This window comes from Sminthopsis crassicaudata, chromosome X (assembly GCF_048593235.1).
Source record: "Sminthopsis crassicaudata isolate SCR6 chromosome X, ASM4859323v1, whole genome shotgun sequence".
Taxonomy (NCBI): Eukaryota; Metazoa; Chordata; class Mammalia; order Dasyuromorphia; family Dasyuridae; genus Sminthopsis; species Sminthopsis crassicaudata.
The window spans coordinates 4,006,742-4,024,898 of record NC_133623.1 but is presented as its reverse complement, the minus strand read 5'-3'; the positions used below and the strand labels follow the sequence as shown (position 1 = coordinate 4,024,898).

The 18,157-nt window shown below is 50.0% G+C and overlaps 1 protein-coding gene across 3 annotated transcripts in view; it reads left to right on the top strand.

Annotated features, from left to right (window-relative positions):
- The window catches only part of NHSL2 (NHS like 2), a 75,201-nt gene extending 61,638 nt beyond the window's left edge, over positions 1 to 13,563 (top strand). For all 3 annotated transcript variants that reach the window (XM_074278516.1, XM_074278517.1, XM_074278515.1), the window contains 3 exons: positions 257 to 2,512; positions 3,107 to 3,239; positions 6,075 to 13,563. In XM_074278516.1, the coding sequence (XP_074134617.1) occupies positions 257 to 2,512; positions 3,107 to 3,239; positions 6,075 to 6,396 (2,711 nt within the window). In that variant the 3' untranslated portion in view covers positions 6,397 to 13,563. The remainder of the gene's footprint in view (positions 1 to 256; positions 2,513 to 3,106; positions 3,240 to 6,074) is intronic.
- The last annotated feature ends 4,594 nt before the right edge of the window (positions 13,564 to 18,157 follow it).

The window sequence follows — 18,157 nt, the reverse complement described above, 5'->3', positions numbered from 1 at the left end:
CGGGAAGGATTCCAGAGCCGAGAGTTTCAGGCAGAATCCTGCCACTCGGCCACCCAGAGCTTTGGGAAAGCCCCCGGCTGTCCTAATCGTCACCCCCAGGAGGGCAAGGCCGAGGAAGTCCCATCAGTTCATTGCCAGAAACTCCCTCTGGTGTCTCAGAAGGAGTTTGGGCCTCTTGACACTGGTGAGCCAACAGGGGATGCAGCCCCTGGGATAGAATTAACAGTCTGAATTACTCTCCCTTTTCCATTCTCAGGTCGGAGCAACGGGCAAGTGTACTCTGCTGCTAAAGAGTCTGCCTCCTGGAGCACAGCTCCCGAAGTGGCCAACGGAAGGGGGCCAGCCGGCCACGAAATATGTTCCCCGAAGCTGATTTCTCCAGTGCTGAGGAAGGCGCCCAGTGACCTAGGAGAGTCTCGCCCAGCACAGGGTGGCCCGGTTTCGCCCAGCATGGAGGGCATGGGGATGGTGTACAGCGTCCCCTCTTCCTGCAACGGACCAAAGGATTCGACGTTCTCTCCCCCGTGGAAAGGAAGCTGCTTTAATTACACGAGCCCCTCCAGCCCTGCTCCTGGAGAGTGTGGTCAGGTCAAAGAAAATGGGAAATATCCTTTGGCCTGTGTTCCTCAGGGCTCTCTGAATGCCCTCAGCCCTGAGAACTTGGGGAACAGCGGCTCCATTCTGCTTGCTCAGGATGACCAGGCGGGGAGCGGCGGAGTGGCCTGCTGCCCCAGGTTCCCCACTCCAAGAAGCCGAGAGCCAGAGAAGGACTACAAAGGGGGGGGCCTTGCTGGTGGTAAGCCGGGGGAAGGGGGGCCCTCAAGGATAGAGTCAGACCCAAGTGCCTGTAGATTCCGGGAGAGGTCACTGTCCGTGCCCACGGACTCAGGCTCCATGTGCTCAGTGGACGGCGGCTGTGCGGAGGACCAGCAGGGCAGTGAAGCCAGCACCCTGGCCTACCCCAGCGCCAGCTCAGAAGGCAGTGCCAGTACAGACAACGTCTCCTCCGTCGGAGCCGAGCCCAGACCGAGAAGATCCAAGAGCATCTCCCTGAAAAAGGCCAAAAAGAAGCCTTTGCCCCCGATGCGCAGCGTCTCCCTGGTCAAAGACGAGGCCATCCTCCAGACAGAAGCCGGGCCAGCCTTGGCCAAGGACCAGAGGCCCAGGAGCCTTTGCCTCCCCCTTGAACACCAGGGGCGTCAGTTTTCCTCCGTGGATGCTCAGGGCCACCCAGCTGTGCCTCTTCTACGGGAGACAGAAGGCCCCCACTTCTCCCACCACTGGTATCTCCCCGACTGGAAGTCCAGCGACCCCTACCGCTCCCTGTCCAGCTCCAGCACTGCCACCGGGACCACAGTGATTGAGTGCGTGCAAGTGAGGGGCAGCTCCGAGTCTCTGACTTCCCCTTCCACCTCCAGGGCCACCACACCCTCCCAGCTCTCCACGGAGACTGAAGCCCGGGAAGTGTCGTCCCCCGGGCGGCTGACGGGACTGATGTCACCTTCCAGTGGCTACTCCAGTCAGTCTGAGACCCCCACTCCCACAGTTCCCGGCACATCCACGACACTGGGTCATTTACCTTACACGGGCGGCGGCAGCCGGGTCCGACCGGTGGTCCCGGAGAGGAAGTCGTCCTTGCCTCCGACATCACCGATGGAGAAGAGTCCCAAGTCGCAGCTGTCATTTGACCTCCCGCTGACCCCTCCGGCCCTCCTGGATGCGTCAGGGATGAAGATTTCCCTGCGGGGCAAAGCCAAGGTGAGCCGTCATCATTCAGACTCCACCTTTGGAGCAAAACTGGCCCAGAAGACCGGCCCCAACCAGCCTATAATGCCCGTGGTCACCCAGTCTGACCTGCGTTCCGTCCGACTGAGGTCAATCAGCAAGTCGGAGCCAGAAGATGACGTGGAGAGCCCCGATCCAGTGGAGGAGCCCAGCCTGGAAGTCTTCACTCTGCCAGAGCGAAAGGTAAAGCCCCCAGTGGCCGAAAAGCCCCCAGTGGCCGAAAAGCCCCCAGTGGCCAAAAGGCCCCAGAGCCTAATTCCCAAGGAGCCTCTCCCAACTTCCCCCACTTTGCTCCTGACTACTGAGAACACAAGCGGCCAGACCAGGCCCTCCCCTCAGGATATCTACATGGTTGTACGGAAACCAAAGGCTCTCAGAACCCCGAATAGCCAGAGCCCAGTGGCGGGGACCCTGGATGAAGAGCGTCCCAAGATGAGGTCCCTGCCAGAGAGGGCCGGCGTCCAGAGCGGGAGCGAGACAGAGAGAAGAAGAAGCAAGATTCCCCCTCCGGTGCCGAAGAAGCCTAGCGTGCTGCACCTGCCCATGGCCTTGCCCCTGCCTCAGCCAGGGGCCAATGCGGGTGAGCCAAAGCTGGCTCCCAATCCCATCATCACTCTGGATGAAGACGTCAACTCGCAGCTGAGCTCTGATGGCTTACGGGCTGCTGATACCAAGGAGGAACCCTCTAAGCCGCCATCCAACAATGGGATCGAGGCAAGCCTTCCAGGTCAGTTACTATTGTACTTTTGTTGTGCCCAGGGCAGCCCATAAGCCGAGCAGCCACTAATGGCGGTCTTGGGCCCGGAGCGAGCGGGTCAATTCTGAAACACACAGTCTGGCTAGGGGATTTGGGTCACTCTAGAAAGGCTCTAACGGGGCCACCATGGTCTTCATTCCAACAGGACAAGTCAGTGAGAGATAGATGCCAGAGGTTCGCTTTGGGCCCTTCTAGGCTTGAACCTGAGAGGGCAAAGATTGGGAATCAACGCTCATCACTAGGGCCATGGAGCGAGGGCCCAAACGGCCCCTAGTGTCCAGGAGTTAACCCCTAATGGGAAGAGTGCCATATCCATCCAGCGGTACATCCCAACCGCTGACTGGGCAGAAGGGAACCTTTGAGAAATGGAAGTCCGCCTCATTTGCCTCTGGCAAAGCGAGCCATCTTCTCGGTCTAGGCCATGGCCCCAACTCCCGGAATCTACTAGGGGAAGGCCACCTTGGGTGAGGGAGGAGCAGGGCAACCCAAGAGCGTCTCTGCTGAAAGACAGGAATTGGGGGAGATTGTGGCTCCATTCCCTAATTCACTTTCTCTCTACCTCAGGAAGTTGCCTGGAACAGAGCACTGAAGAAAAATGTTTTGCAAGCGACAAGACGGCAGAATCCATCGCAGAAGACGATGACGATGTGTTTGTGGCATCTCGCACAACTGAGGACTTATTCACAGTCATTCACAGGTCAGAGCCCAGGGCCCCCACTTTCACTGAAAAGCACACGGCCCAGCCCTTTGCTCCCTCAGCTGCCTTCTTCTCTTAAGTGTGTTCTCGATGCTTTTTTTTACTCTGCTCTTACTTCTCAATGATTCTTCCCCCAAAGCTGACCTCCGCCTACACACACACACACACACACACACACACACACACACACACACACACACACAATTCCCCTCTTGTACACTTACTGTGTTCAATTTGTTTTCTGCTTAACTTCAGAAAGGAGATTCAAGAACCATAGGTAGAAGTTTAGGCTCCACAGCAGAACTCCCTAAGGGCTAGAGCCATCCCAAAGGCCAATGGGCAGCCTCAGGGGTTAGTGAGTCCCCTCTCATTTAGCGTCTCTATGCAGAGACTGGAGAACAAATGGTCCTGGGGATCCTTTCTCTAGTTGGACTACAGGTCATTGAAGTCACTGTGATTCTGGGTTTGCCAGATGATTTATTCCAGTGTAGGTATGTACATCCCCAGTCTCAATAAGGAAATCTAGCCTCTGTTTCCCCAGGGTTAACGTACAGTGCAGAAAGGAGACTGACGGGCTATATCGTCAGACACAATCAACATGGATTCATTAAGCACCTACTATGTGCTAGGTACAGTGCTGGGCAGTAGAGATATAAAGGCAATATCCAACGGTTCTGGGCCTCAAGAAGGTCACGTTTTCTCCGGGGTGATAGCAGGTTTACAAAATGATCATTCGAGGGGGGAAGGCACTAGGAGTTGGGGGGATCCAGCAAAGACTTCATGGAGAAGGTGGCCCTTGAGTTGGCCCTATGAAATGGAAAGGCAGAAGACAGGAGACGCCTCGTGGGAGGAAAAGCGAGAGGGTGCATCGAGTTAGACTGCAGACCACAGGAAGGAAAGCTAGCAAAGCATTTTGGAGCCAAGGGGTGAAAGGTCTGAAAGACAAAACATAGAATTGGGACAATTCAATTCGCTTCAGTTCAGATGTTGTGCTAACATCTGTCGCTGTGCTCTTCCAGCTTAAAAGGATGGTCACGTTAATGGGAGGAAATGATGCTGAAGGTGACACAGCTATGTGAGAGGGACAGGAAATGTCCCCAAAGAGTCACTCATCAGAAAATCCAGTTGGAACCAAGAAGCCAAACTATCTCAGTGGAGGGGGAGCAGCGGGAGTGTTTCTATCCCCAGCTGCCCCAAGTGTAAGGGCACAATGAAATCTCCAAGTTTTCTTGTTTACAAGCTGATGTGCCCGGGGATCTCTTTGTGAGGTATGAGCCTCTTAGATTGGGTCAAGAAGAGCCTGGCTGATTGGCTAAGCAAACACGCTTCCTCTGCCCTTTGGGAGTTGTCAATGGCAGGAGAAAGTTCAGCTGTGGGTGAGCAGAGGAAGTCTCCAGGTTCAGAGGTGGAGCCAGGCAGCTCCTGAGCACAGGGGCCTCCACTCCTGAAGTTTCTGCAACTTTTTAAAGGCCCCAGAGGCAGGTAAGCTTGTTTTATCAGCCAATCAGCTCTTTCTTTTCTTGACCCAATCAAAGAGCTCCACAAAAGAGATCCTAGGCTATCGGTCATCATTTAGACCTCGAAAAATATATAGAGCCCTTGCCCATGCGCTGATTATATTCATTGAGACGGACAGGAGGTAGAACTCCCTCCCTTATATCTTTGAGACAAGAGGCTGTGATCTCTTGGTTGAAACCCCAGCAAGGGATCTTGGAGTCACCATCAACTGTACCCGTGGCCCCAAATTGCTTGCGGGGGCCCCAAAGGTCAGTAAAAAAAAGTAAAGCAGTAAATCGGTTGCGGACTGGGTAAGTCGATCCCCCCCCTCCAGACTTCAGTCCCTTCTTCTCACAAAGTATGGAGGCTGGACTAGAATGGATTTGAAGCTGGCAAACTCCCATCCTCTATCCACTTTGAAGCCTGGCCACATGTTCATCTGCCTGCCCCGTTACAACCAAGAGAGCCGGGGTGATCTGTCCAAGGTAACGGGTACGACAAATCAGGAGCCTACTTGCTCCTTGCCTTTGCTCGGCATGAGCAGGGCCCCCCCCCCCCACCTGCCGGGAATCTGCTGGTAAATGTTTAACAACCAGCTTTCCTAAAGATATATGCCCCCATACACTTTTTATGTTGAATCTACATTATTAACTTTTTTTTTCATCACTTTCTTAAGTCTAAATTAAAAAAAAAAAATCAACCAGGCCTTAGGTTGCTGTACTTGCCGATTTCTGAAATTTACTTTTCCTACTTGGCTTCTGTGGGTCTGAGCTGGCTCCAGTACTCCAAGACAATCTGTCATCCTCCCGGTAGCGAATGTTCAGTGATGAGGCGGGCCTCCCGGGTCCTTCTGGGTTCCCACCTGGCTCCTTGGGGAGCCAGAGCAAAAGCACAGAGCCCCGCATCAGGGCTGCCACAGATGACTTAAGCTTTCCCCAGAGGGGGCGGTCAGAGAACCATGCACGTCAGTTCATTTCAACTCAATTCAGCCAGTCTCTTCTGAGTCTCCATCATGGGGCTACATACTGTGCCAAGTGCAAAAGACAGCAAAGTGAAAGTGTTCCTGCCTTCAGGGAGCGTACATACAGGGAGGGGTGGATGTCCGCCTACAGGGTGGAGGCAGAGGGGAGCCCGCAATAGCTGGGGGGATCAGGGAGGGACTCAAAGAAGGTAATTTGTGGGATGCCCAGGTAATGAGGGCAAGGATTTCCGCTGGTGGGAAGAGCCCAGGTAAGGCAGAGAGACGGAAGCTAGAGTATTGTATATGGAGGATAGCCAGGAGCCCCTCAATAACCTCTTCTTCAGTAATTTCTCACCAATCCTACTTCCCTTTTTTAGATCTAAGAGGAAACTGCTTGGCTGGAAGGAGCCCGGCGAGGCCTTCGCCAGCGGCAGACTGAGTTCCCATCCGATGGCCAAGAACCCGGCTGCTCCACCAGCTAGCGAGGCTGCCGCTGCAGGTGGTTGTGGCAGTGGCGGCAATAGAACCACCAGCAGAAATGAAGATTTTAAGGCTCTGCTCCAAAAGAAAGGGAGCAAGAGTAGCGTGGGCTCCCGGCCGTCGGCGGCGGAGCTGCTCAAGACCACCAATCCCCTGGCACGCCGAGTCGTCACAGAGTTTGCCGAGGACCAAGACAGCAGCAATGTGCCCAGTACCTAAGCAGCTCCAAGATGGCTGTGGGGACGGGAAGCTGGGAAAGACTTCTGAAAGGCAACCGTGAAAAAGATGAAAATGACCAACGGAACATTGATGGCGACCTGACATTAACTTAGAACCTAGACTATCTGGACTTCGGGGAAAATGTCTCCAGCCTTCTTCATCTTGAGCTCAGACTAGCAAAATTGTGATAAACTCCCAACATCTGAGGTCTGATTCTTACGGTTCTGTCATTATTGACCACTGACGATCCCCTAGTGTTTCTGTCTTTTGAGCAAGGGCACAGGCCCTGTGTGGGAGACTCACGGATGACCTCTTCTCCCATGAGGCTCCTTTCTTGACATGGAGCTGATTTGATGGAAGGCTCCACAGAAGAGGCTGTCCAGTCTGGCCACAAGCGGTGGGTGACGGGGCTCCTTCCATTCCCCTGTCTAACACTCTCCTCTCTAGCATGGAGATGCCAGAAGGACTGACTTCTTTGGGGCCTCCCTATGACTCCTCCCTGATGGAGTCATTGGGTTCAATAACGTAAATTGTGGATGTTGTTCCTCTCTCCTTCAATGTCCTATCTTTTTTGGATTGCTTTTCTATACGGAGATCAGGGTGATGAGACCAAACAAATCTCTATATTTTGGTTTGGGCCCAGATGACCAACTAGGGTCGCTTCCATTTGGATTGCTTTGGAGGAACCGAGCTTGTCCAAAGTGGCAACCGTTGGTTCCTTCAAAGCGCCTTCTCTAGGACGGCTCGATGCCATTTCAGATGTTGGTCCCCAGTGACAGCAAGGGACAGCGAGGATCTGGGCCGAAATCCAGTGAGTGCGCTGGAAGTCCCTGCTAATGCTGCATCCGCTTTCACTTACAGAAAATTAAAAGGGTAGAGGTGGAAGGAAGGAAGTGAAAGGACGCCAACATAAATGGAGAGAGGAGATACAGTCAACTTGCCCAAGACCATTCGGTTTCTATTGTGGTATTAAAAAAAAAAAAAAAAAAAAAAAAAAAAAGATAAAGAAGATGCTGCTCAGAAAACAAATTTTAGGGAGAGGGAATATTAAAGCAACATGATGTCAATTTAAAGGGAGCGTTCCTATTTTAGTCAAGTATTTTTGCTAATTCAGTGTTATGTGTCCTTGTTTCCAAGGGTGGTCAGCACCCTTGAGGTTCTGGCATCCTCGCCCAAAGCCCCAGTTGCCTTGCCCTAGTTCTGAACAAATAACATTTCTGGCTGGTGACGACCATATGGGGAAAATGCAGTTGGGGCCCATGGCTAAGGAAGAAACAAGAAGACAAGGGGGAGAAGCAGCAGCTGGAGAATGTCTTAGAGTGAGGCAGGTATCGCCTTCCCCACGGACAAGTGTTCAACAGAAGTACTGCAAACCCGAAACGGCCTCCCGGCAGTTACGACCTTCCTCATATTCCATGACAGATGAACAGGCCATGCTACTTGTCTGATGGGATCCCCCGTGGTCGCAGAACAACTCGCCCTGGATCCCCCACCGATGGGGCCTCTCCTGCCACTGAGAGCACCATGCTATCACCGGGTGAAGGGAAGCTTCTCGATGGGGGAGAAAAAAGCCCACTCCCCTGTGACGGCCCAAAGGCCTCAGCTACACAACCCGATTGAACCCTCGCTGTCCCCTTGTCCTAGGGAGGCGCCAGGCCCGATTCCCTCTGCCCCAGGTGAGGGACAGAGAGCAGAACCAATTCCGGCAGACAGAGGGCTGACTTAGTAGGCGAGGGTGCCCACCACATAGCAGGTACACACCACCAAGTTATGTGGGGCTTGATGAGGGTGGGCCCTGTGATTCCCGACCCAATACGAAGTACCCCTAGGACACCTTGGCCGTCTGAACGGCTCTGTGTGGCCTCCAGCCTGGGCAGACTAGACTCCCCCCTTTCCCAGTCTCTCTCTAGTGGGGCTGTTAGGCCATTGGTAACTGGAGAAAAGTGGCTGTGGGTGGTGCAGATTTGCAACGGCTTTCCTGTCTCTGCAGCCCCAAGCTCAAACTGGGGGACTGTGTGCTTGAGGAACACAGATATCCCGGTGTGGTTGTGGCCCTTCTGTATCTCTGGCTCCCACATCCTGGCCTTGGAGTCGGGGGCCCTGGCTTAGAATGCTGGCTCTGCTGCCTCCTGCTTGTGCAAAGCCTTCCCCTCCTCTGCAAAAGGCAGGGCGCCAGCTAGCTCGAAGCCCATGCTTTCTTGACTTACCAGGACCGGTTGTTTCAACAACTCCTGTTTCTTTGGGGTAATGGGGATGGCGTCCATTGTTTCACTGGCTCCTCATAGCACCTCTGGGAAGAAGGTTAGTGCAAATAGGATCTCACACACACACACACACACATACACACACACACACACACACACACACACATTTTATCGAGGAAGAAATTAAGGAGGATCAAACAGATGCAGCAACTAATTAACAGTAGAGCTCGGGCCTAAAGGTCTTCTGCCTCGGACAAAGAACCAGAACTAGTACGGGGTGACCTGATGTGCCCACACTGAGGGGAGGGGAGAGGCCAGGCTTCCTCTCCTTAGCGAACACCGATCCCAAACCTTGGATAGTGGACCTCTCCAGCCTTCACTGCCGTCTGCTGGGGTCACCGTCCCCAGGGGACCGCCACCATGTCACCCTTCTCTCGGGGCCTGCCTTCCCCCAGCTTGAGGCCCCTGACCCCTCTGCCGGAGGGACTCTCCCCATGGATGGATTGTACCCTGTATTGACCACCGTGCTCAACCGACTTTTGTCTTCATTACTGCTCTGCTCATGTACCATATTTCTCCTGCTCCAAAGGCCTTCTTTCCTGTGGTCCGGACACAAGTTGGGAGCGTCGACACGTTCAGGGAAGCACTCGTGTGTACCCGACTCTTTATGGCCTTGTACTACATTGTGAAAATACGTGTATGAGCTTGTATGCTAAACCAGTGTTGATATGATTGTACCCATCGTTCTAAGCCCGTCTGTGTGTACCTCCCCACTTTAGAAATTAGTCAATGGAAAGACTCACCATCAACAGGTGGGGAGCTTGTCCTCCAATTTCCTCCCACTTTCGTCTGTGCTCAAGTTTTTTCAGCTAGGTATGATTCGTCCTCCCATCAGTGGCAGCAAGACGTGGGCAGTATGGTGCAAAGAAGCCCAGGTTTGACACAGACATCAAGCTGCAGTCCCTGCAGCTCTCGGACCACCTGTGTGACCTTAGACCAGTCCTTTCCTTTCTCTGGACCTGTATGCTCCTCCGGAAAATGAGAGGGTTGGTTCTGATGATCTCCACAGTCTCTTCCAGCTCCAACCATTCTCCAGCCAGTTGTGGCTTCTCCTCTGTTTAGTATTCAGTGATGGAGCAAGTGTTGTTTGGGAAGCAAAGGCTTCTGGTCCTGATTCCCTGTGTTTGTGTGTTAGTGAACCCTTAATTTTATCAGGAAATGGCGTCCTTAAGAACAATAGTCCAGGCAGTCAGCTGTCTCGACAGGTAAGACCAAGACAAGCCAATGTGCTAAACATTTGTTCAGTGCCTCCTATGGGCAACGCACTGGGCTAGGTACTAGAGAGAGAAAAAGACAAAAGGAAAAATAAAGAGAGGTCCCGACCTTTCAGAGTTTCCATTCTATGGACGAGGGCCCACCAGTGTGGCATAGGGAAGAGAGGCCTGACTTGGGAGTCAAAAGGCCAGGGTTCAAATCCTACCCCAGATGCTCAGCTCCTTATCTAGCCAATGAGGGGCTTGGACTAGACAGTCTCTCTGGTCCTGGCCACCAGGATTCTGGGAGTTGTAGAAAGTCCAGTTTGATTTGTGTATTTTGTGAACCTATTCCTTTCCAGGCTGGGCTAAGCCAAAGTAGCTGGAGTCTTCTGTTTGCCTGGTTTTTCCCTCAGCCTCCTTCCCTTTCCCCAGATGTTCAGCACCCTCAGAGGCTCTCCTTCCTCTTTAGCAAAATCTGCTCTGGAGGAAAGAGCACTAAGGTGACGCCCTCTACTAGCTCATCTCATGTCTATCAGGGACTTTTGGGCAGTGGTACCAGAAGCCGGGGAGCACCTGTAGTTAATTGTGTCATTAATCTGGAAGGAAGTTCATTCTCCATTCCATTCAGACAACAGGATCGTTTCAAAAGTTGTCAAGTGTCCCTGGTGAGGAGGGTGGAATCGTCCCATCACCTTCCAGATCCCTTGGGAGCAGCCGCCCGATTTACCCAGAGCTTGCCTGGTCCCGCAGAAATGCCCGACTCTTCTTTCTCCATATCCTTCAGAGTGGTCATTGGCAGTCCTTGCATTTCTTTCTTCCTGTCAAATTGATGGGGAGAGGCACCCAGCCCCGAACCCCAGCCCCCTCCTTTACCTTTGCCCTCTCGTGGCGAGATGCTGCCAGTAAAGATAGTTTTTCACAGAGACAAGAACAGTTTGGGCCAAAGTTTGGCAAGACTGGTTATTTAAATCAGCAAGACAGATAGGTTTGCCAGAGAAAAAAGAGAGAGAGAGAGAGAGAGAGAGAGAGAGAGAGAGAGAGAGAGAGAGAGAGAGAGAGAGAGAGAGAGAGAGAGAAAGAGATTTATCTTTTTTATTTCTGAGGAACAAAGTAAGTGGCGCCAGCAGCGATCAGGGAGCTTGTGACAACTTCCAAGCAGACAGAAGCTTCCTGGGACCAGCAGAACCAAAGTGACCACGAGGTCATCAGTGTATGTACAGTGCAGATGGCAACCTCTTGGTGCCCCATTAGACCCAGAGGGTCTTTTATGAGTTGCCGAGACCAAAAACCCCCATTACCCTCCCCTACCTCTTGCCCGTTTTTGCCACTGAATCTTCCCATGCTTAGCAACGCCAGCCATTTACAATGGCCACGTGGACACAGGGCCCCTAGCCACATTTTTTCCAGCTTGCTTGGCCCTCCCAGAGCCTGGGCCCCACTGTCACTGCCTTCAAGAACCCAGGGCCAGCTCCAAACTGCCATGAGGGCTTCAGCAGAGGGCTCTAGCATAGAGGCTAGAACATGCACACCCTTATCCCTCCGATGGATCAACGGCATCACATATGTGGGACGCTGTTGATCACAACCCTTCCCAACCCGCCCCTCCTGTGCAACTGGATCCACGTCCTCCCGCTAAGTTCACTTACAAGAGGGCTGCTCAGGATGCTGGGGGCCTTCTTTGGGTTCCGTGGCCTTTGGGAGCATTCCAACGGAGGGCTCCCTGCCCCACCCCCCGAATACAGGAGACCCTAAAAGCCAAGGTTAAAAGATAGGAGCTCCCGATCCATGAGTCTTGTAAATGCCATTTACCAAATCTGAGTGCTCTGCTGCTGACTGAGTTCCAAGAGCAAGGCCATCCTTTATTCATTAGGCTACTGGGCTTCTAGCTGACTCACTACATGAAGTGGGCGCCCCAGGGTGAACATAAGGGAATCCTGTAGTGAATCAGCTTTTCTGGGCAGGAGCCCATTTCTCTGCTTGAAGGAGGTGTGGATAAGGAGGAGGATGGAAATGCGGAAAACAGAAAAGGGGGAATTCAAACGACTCCCGACATCCCTCCTTCAGGATGTGAGTCTCAAGGCGTTTGCAGCCTACAGATTGGAAGCTTTGTCGCTTCCCTATTAGGTTGAGAGCGTTTGCAGCCACCAGTTCAGAGAGGCCCTGTGAGCTCAATTTTTCTGTGTGTGGAGAAGTGAGATGAATTCTTGATGGGCAGTAAAAGCTGTCTTGATCCAAGCCAAATGATGGCTCTCTCAAACCTTTGCATTCCCCTCTCCTGACTGGCATCAGGATAACCAGAAAGCTATAAATCCTGCAGAACCAGGACGAGGCCCTTGCCCCGGGGAATGGAAATTGAGAGACGGTTGATCTGAAGTGTAGAAAAAATTCTTGGTCAGAATTATCAGGTAAGACAGGAAGCTATCTGATGGCATTCTTCCTCCCAACAACTCTATTCCCAATGAGTTTCCTCCTCCCTGGCCCAATCCAACCCTTGCTCCTACTTTCCATGAACGGTTCCAGGTGTCAAGATTGCTAGTTACAGGGCTGGAGGTGTCATGTGAGAACCGGTGTAGGCAAGTGGGCGCTCGAGGCCAGAGGAAGGGTGTTTCATGTCACTGCCAGCACATTTCCGAGGGGCTACATTTCCTGTAGACGCGGGAAGAGATGTGTTTAGTTGAGTCCCACAAGACAGAAGGAAGAGGAGTGAGCAAAAGGTACTGGGGAAAATAAGATAAAGAAGGACTTCCTGGAAGCTCCTAGTTTGGCTCCAGGGGCATCCGGGAGAAAAGTTAGCTAGGGAATTCCAGAATAGGCCAAATGATGGGGACTAGACAAACTTTGGGGTTCTGTGTCCAGGCTACTGGCTGCACCTCCGCCCATTACTTTGGGCTAAGCCCGAAGCCATCTATCACTTGCCCCAAAGCCCAGATAGTTACAGGTGTGAATTCAAGCAGATAGGAGCACATAGATATGTCATGTGACTGACTGCCCTGTAATCAGCTGGCAGATCGTCAGCTTCACCATTGGCTGTACCTTCCAGCTTAGGAGCAGAGAACATCCATTTCCCAAAAATCCCAGGGCCGAAGGGGACTCTTTGTCTCACAGATAAGGAAACTGAGGTAAAACAACTTGCAAAGCTCCTGCGGTAACTCTCCTTTTAATGGCGTTGGCTCATTTGGCAGGGAAGAGCTTTTCATTCTTATTTTCATTGGGATGGCCAGTCCTCGGGAGGAAGAGGCAAAAGCGTATTCGATTGCAACCTTCTGCCTTAGTTAAAACAATTTTCCAATGGTCAAATTCAATAACAATCCTTGCTTTCCACTCAACGATTCACCAAAAGTCCTTGCTGTGGGTTGGGCAACATGCTAGGCCTGGAGCCAAGAGGATCCTGCCCTCCAGGGTCTTGCTCACTCTTTGGCTGAGATGCTCCGGTCACCACCTCAAAGTTCTCCATGATCCCCACCTTTACCGGCTGGGACTTGGCCACACTCTGGAGATTGGATTTCATTTTGCTCCCTTTGCTTTTTGGTCTCTGAGTCCATCGATTATTAGGCATGCATCGTGCTCACTGTACTCATCAGCCCAAACTTATAGCGACCATGTGGTAGTGAATGTAAACCATCTGTGTTTCTTGATCAATTTTACATTATAAATTGTCTAATCATGTTTCCTCTGGCTGATAATAAAAGTGATATTCTCTTTTTCTATGTCTCATGCTCCTTTTTTCCATCTTTTCCGTTCCATTTCTAGGAAAAGCTAACTTCACGCCCTCCTCACTGGCTCCGTGGAGTGAACCCAGTTGCTCACCGGAGGTCACTCACAGAGAGGACTTTGCCATTTACTAAGGGATGTCCCTCAAGATGATGTAGGGGCACATAGGAGGGAGTACTGCAAGTAAAATCAGAGGACCTGGATTCGAATCCGACCTCTGCTACTTACTGCTTGGGCAAATTCTTTCAATTCTTTCAGTCCCAAGTTCCTCAGCTGGCAGATCCAAGTTTGTATCCCATCCTTTCTAAGGTCTTCTAAGGAACCCTAAGGTCCTTTCCAGCTCTCAATATATGATCGTATCAGCCGATGAACGATCAAGGCAAAAGAATTCTTTCCTTTGTGAACCCAAACAAATGTCTGACTGGTAATACGTGAATAAGAAAGTGTGTATTCTTTGATGATGAAATAAGGTTTTTATTTATTTTTTATTCTTTTTCTTTTCTTTTTTTTTTCTTTCTTTTTTTTCCCCCTGAGGCTGGGGTTAAGTGACTTGCCCAGGGTCATCCAGCTAGGAAGTGTTAAGTGTCTGAGACCACATTTGAACTCGGGTCCTCCTGAATTCAAGGCTGGTGCTCTATCCACTGAGCCCCCTAGCTGCCCCCTATTTATTTTTTTATTGACAAAACAAATGCATGGGCAATTTTTCAACATTGACCCTTGCTTGCAAAACCTTCTGTTCCAACTTTTCCCCTCCTTCCCCCCACGCCTCCCCTAGATGGCAGGTAGTCCCATACATGATAAAATATATGTTAAATCCAATATATGTAGACATATTTATAGAGTTATCTTGCTGCACAAGAAAAGACAATGAGATAAGTTAAAAAGAAAACAATTGGAGTAATGAATGTGAATGGCTTAAACTTTCCTAATAAAATACAAGTCACCGAATGAGTCAAAATCCAAAATCCAACCATATACTGTTTAAAAAAAAACAACACACCTTAAATTCCCACAAATTTTATCAATTTTTTTTTTGCTGTTTCTTCTAGTGATTTTTGGGCTTTATTATAGGACTTCAGTGCACTCTTGCACCTCATATACAGAAAGCCCATTATGAATAAAGGAATCCATGTAAAAAAACAAAAAAACAAAACAAAACAATATACTGTTTATAAGAAATATCTCCAATCTACTAAGCTCAAAATAGATTCCAAATCAGAGGCTGGTAGAAAATGAGTCAGGATTCAAACTCAGTTTCTAGGACTCCAAATGCAGTACTCTTTCCATCAATAAATTAACAAGCATTTGTTAAACAGGTATTGTGTGTCAGGCACTGTGCTGAACACTGGGTATACAAATACAAACAATAAAACCGTCCCTACTGTAGAGAAGCTTTTTTTTTTTTTTTTTTTTTTTTTTTTTTTTTTTTTTTTTTTTTTGCTAAGGCAATTGGGGTTAAATGACTTGCCCAGGGTCACACAACTAGGAAGTATTATGTCTGAGGCCACATTTGAATTCAGGTCTTCCTAACTTCAGAACTGGTGCTCTATCTACTGTACCACTTAGCTGCCCCAGAGAAGTTTATTTCTAAGAAGGAAGATAATAAGGGAAGGTCTCTTTTGTTCATCACTTGGCTTAATGGGAGCTCATGGGAGTTTTTTTTTTCTTTCTTTAAAGTACAGGGCAGTTAGTCTCAGGAATTGACATTTGTTCTTTTCCCTACTATTGTGGGGAACTAGTTATGTGGAAAATGTAAACTCAGAGCTGCCAGACTAGGGAAGAAATCTTTTTCTTTCCCTAGCCACTGAGCAGATAGAACCCTTAAATTCTATTATCTGAAAAGAGATCTCTACTAGCCATAATACTTCTTATTTTTAGGCATTCTGCTATGGAGGGGGGGGGGAAAGGCGTTCCAAATGTAATACAAATCATCTGACCTCTATGTGGAGACAAAATTAATTCTAAGAGTATAAACAGCAAATAATCAAGGCATAAAAGATCTGGAAACTCCAGAAGGTTACAACACAATGGGTGTCCATAATCAGGAAAGACTATAGAATCAAGTAATAAAGTACAATAAAGACTAATGATTGAAATAATTCAGGACTTGAATCAAATTGTGATGTGGTGATGGGTTCTGCGACAGAGGTGATAGACTCTAGATGTCCAAAGAGACATGGCTATACAGAGAAATGGAAGGGAGAGAAAATTAATGTTGATTATTTAAAAATAGAACAAAATAAAATGTTTTTAAACCAAAAAAAAAATTCTGGGCCAGTTTCTAATCGGAAAAAGTCAACGGTGGTTCACTTTGAGATGTGTCTGATGTGGCGGAAGATATTATGGGAATTCCAATGGATTTGGGATGGAAAATACCACGTGATCCAGAGACAGAATGATGGAGACAATGTGATCAAAGTGGAGGATTTTCACCTTTTTTGTTGTTCGAAAATTCAAGTGAATCATTCAAATAGAAAATTATTTTGAAAATAGAGAAATTAAAGTCAAAACAAAGGATGATGGGATTTCTTTTTGGCCACAGCCATTCTGCAAGAATTTCCTGAGGGGTTTCTGTCTTCCCTAGAGGAGAGGGGAATCCTTTCCCTACTCCCAATTAAAGGTCCTAAAGGTGCTTAACGAATCGGCAGTGATTAAGGGATTTGGGGGGAACAAGAAAGAATCACTGCTCTGAATTCAGTTCCTCTGAGCTTTTGCTGCCATTGCATATTAAGCTATATGTATATATAAGCTTGCCGTCCATTGAGTTTCTCCAGAAGGAAGGTAGTAAGGTGTTAGGATTACAAGGTGTAACAGTAAGGGTTAATGACTTAACTGAATTAATGGAAAGTTTGAGTCCAAATGGACGAGGAATCCTATGAAACCGTCATGTGTTGTGATGTTCACTTTTACTGTCCTGATTCACTATCCCTAATTGTCCTGCCTCAGTTTCCCTAAATTGTCCTGCCTCAGTTCCTTTAATTGTTCTGCCTCAACCCCCCTGGTCACGACAACCCTGCCCTCCTGACCATTAGGACTGATATAATTTAGGGCTGGCTCCTCTAAGGTTATAAATTGTAAATGTTTAATTCCGATAAGGAGGAAGATGCTGTATCTTAGACATCATGACTCCAGCCCTTCCCGGTGCTCACTCTGCCACCTCCCCTCTTTGTGTCTTTATTCTCCCTCCCATAAAGCATCTGGAATCTCACATTTGCTGCAGGTGCTTTGAGACATCAGTCCCCGGGACCAAAATGGATCCTTTGGGCCCGGAAAATCTCTCCCTCCCAGAAACCCAAAGAAAATATTAAAAACTCTCTAATCTCTGGCTTGCCTCAGTTTCCCCCGGCATTACAGGAGAAGAGAGGAAGGTCTGAAGATGCCCAGAGTACACATCCTCCTCATGGCCATCTCTCTTTTAAAGGCATGGGTTCTGGTTCCTCCTGGATCCCGCTCTCTGCCCCCTGCAATCTTCCCAGTCATCTTTACCTGGATTTCTCCTTTGCCTTTACCACGATCCACTCGGCATTTATTGACCAGGGAGATTGAGGCAGGACAAATTGGGGAAACTGAGACAGGACAAAAAAAAAGGGAACTGTGGCACAATATCACAACACTGAGGGTTTCAAGGGAGTGACTGATTATAGGAGTTAATGCTCTAAATTGGTGTTGCCTCAAAGCTAGAACCCTGGGGCCTTCCCTTTGGAGTCTCTCCATCTTCTATTCAGGGATCTTCCAAAAGCCCGGAGCTGACCTTATCATCCTCCCCCCACCCCCTATTCAGTCAACCTCAGGGGATCAAGTGGCCAAAGCTCCTTCGGGTGCTCATAGCCTTTCATTGTGGAGGGACAAGCTCCCCTGACAGCCAGGGGGGGCGCTGTTTTTGTGATCCACTCTCCAAGCAGCAGGGTTTGCCAAAATTGGCAGAAGTGTCAGGGGGCCTGATTAGGAAAATAGGGGATACAGAGGCTTGATTTTATTTAGGTTTCTACGGCCCGGGGCTAGGGAGTGTTTGAGGGGCTAATTTCCAGGTCAATACTGGGTGGTGATGGGGCAGCAAGGTGGCGCAGTGGTTAGAGCAGCAGTCCTGAAGTCAGGAGGACCTGAGTTCAAATCCGACACTTAACACTGTGTGACCCTGGGCAAGTCACTTAGCCCCACATGGCCTCAGGAAAAAAAGAAGTGGTGATTATGCTCCAGGCCAAGATCTCCAAGTGAACTGAAGGACCCAATTCTTGTGGGAGACCCTCCCAGAGGCCGGGAGGGGCGGACATTCAGGCTTTTTCTAATCCAGGTCCCCTCCCCCACCCCCACTCCCGGCAACCATCAGGGGGACACAGTTCCAGGACATCATCCTAATGTGTCCCTCCTGCCAGCTCAGCCCCTGCCTCCGTGGACTCGCTTCAGTGATCCTGTTGTTGGGAGGCCCACGGCGGCAGGGAGGTGATTCCATGCCAAGAAAGTGAAATGGACTGAAGGGGGGAGGGGGGCTTTGCCAAGTATCCGGCGCTTTCTCTCTCCTAATCATTTCCTCTTGGTTCCACCCCCACCGCACCCCCCCCCCCCGACGGTGAGCTTAAGGCAGATACTGCC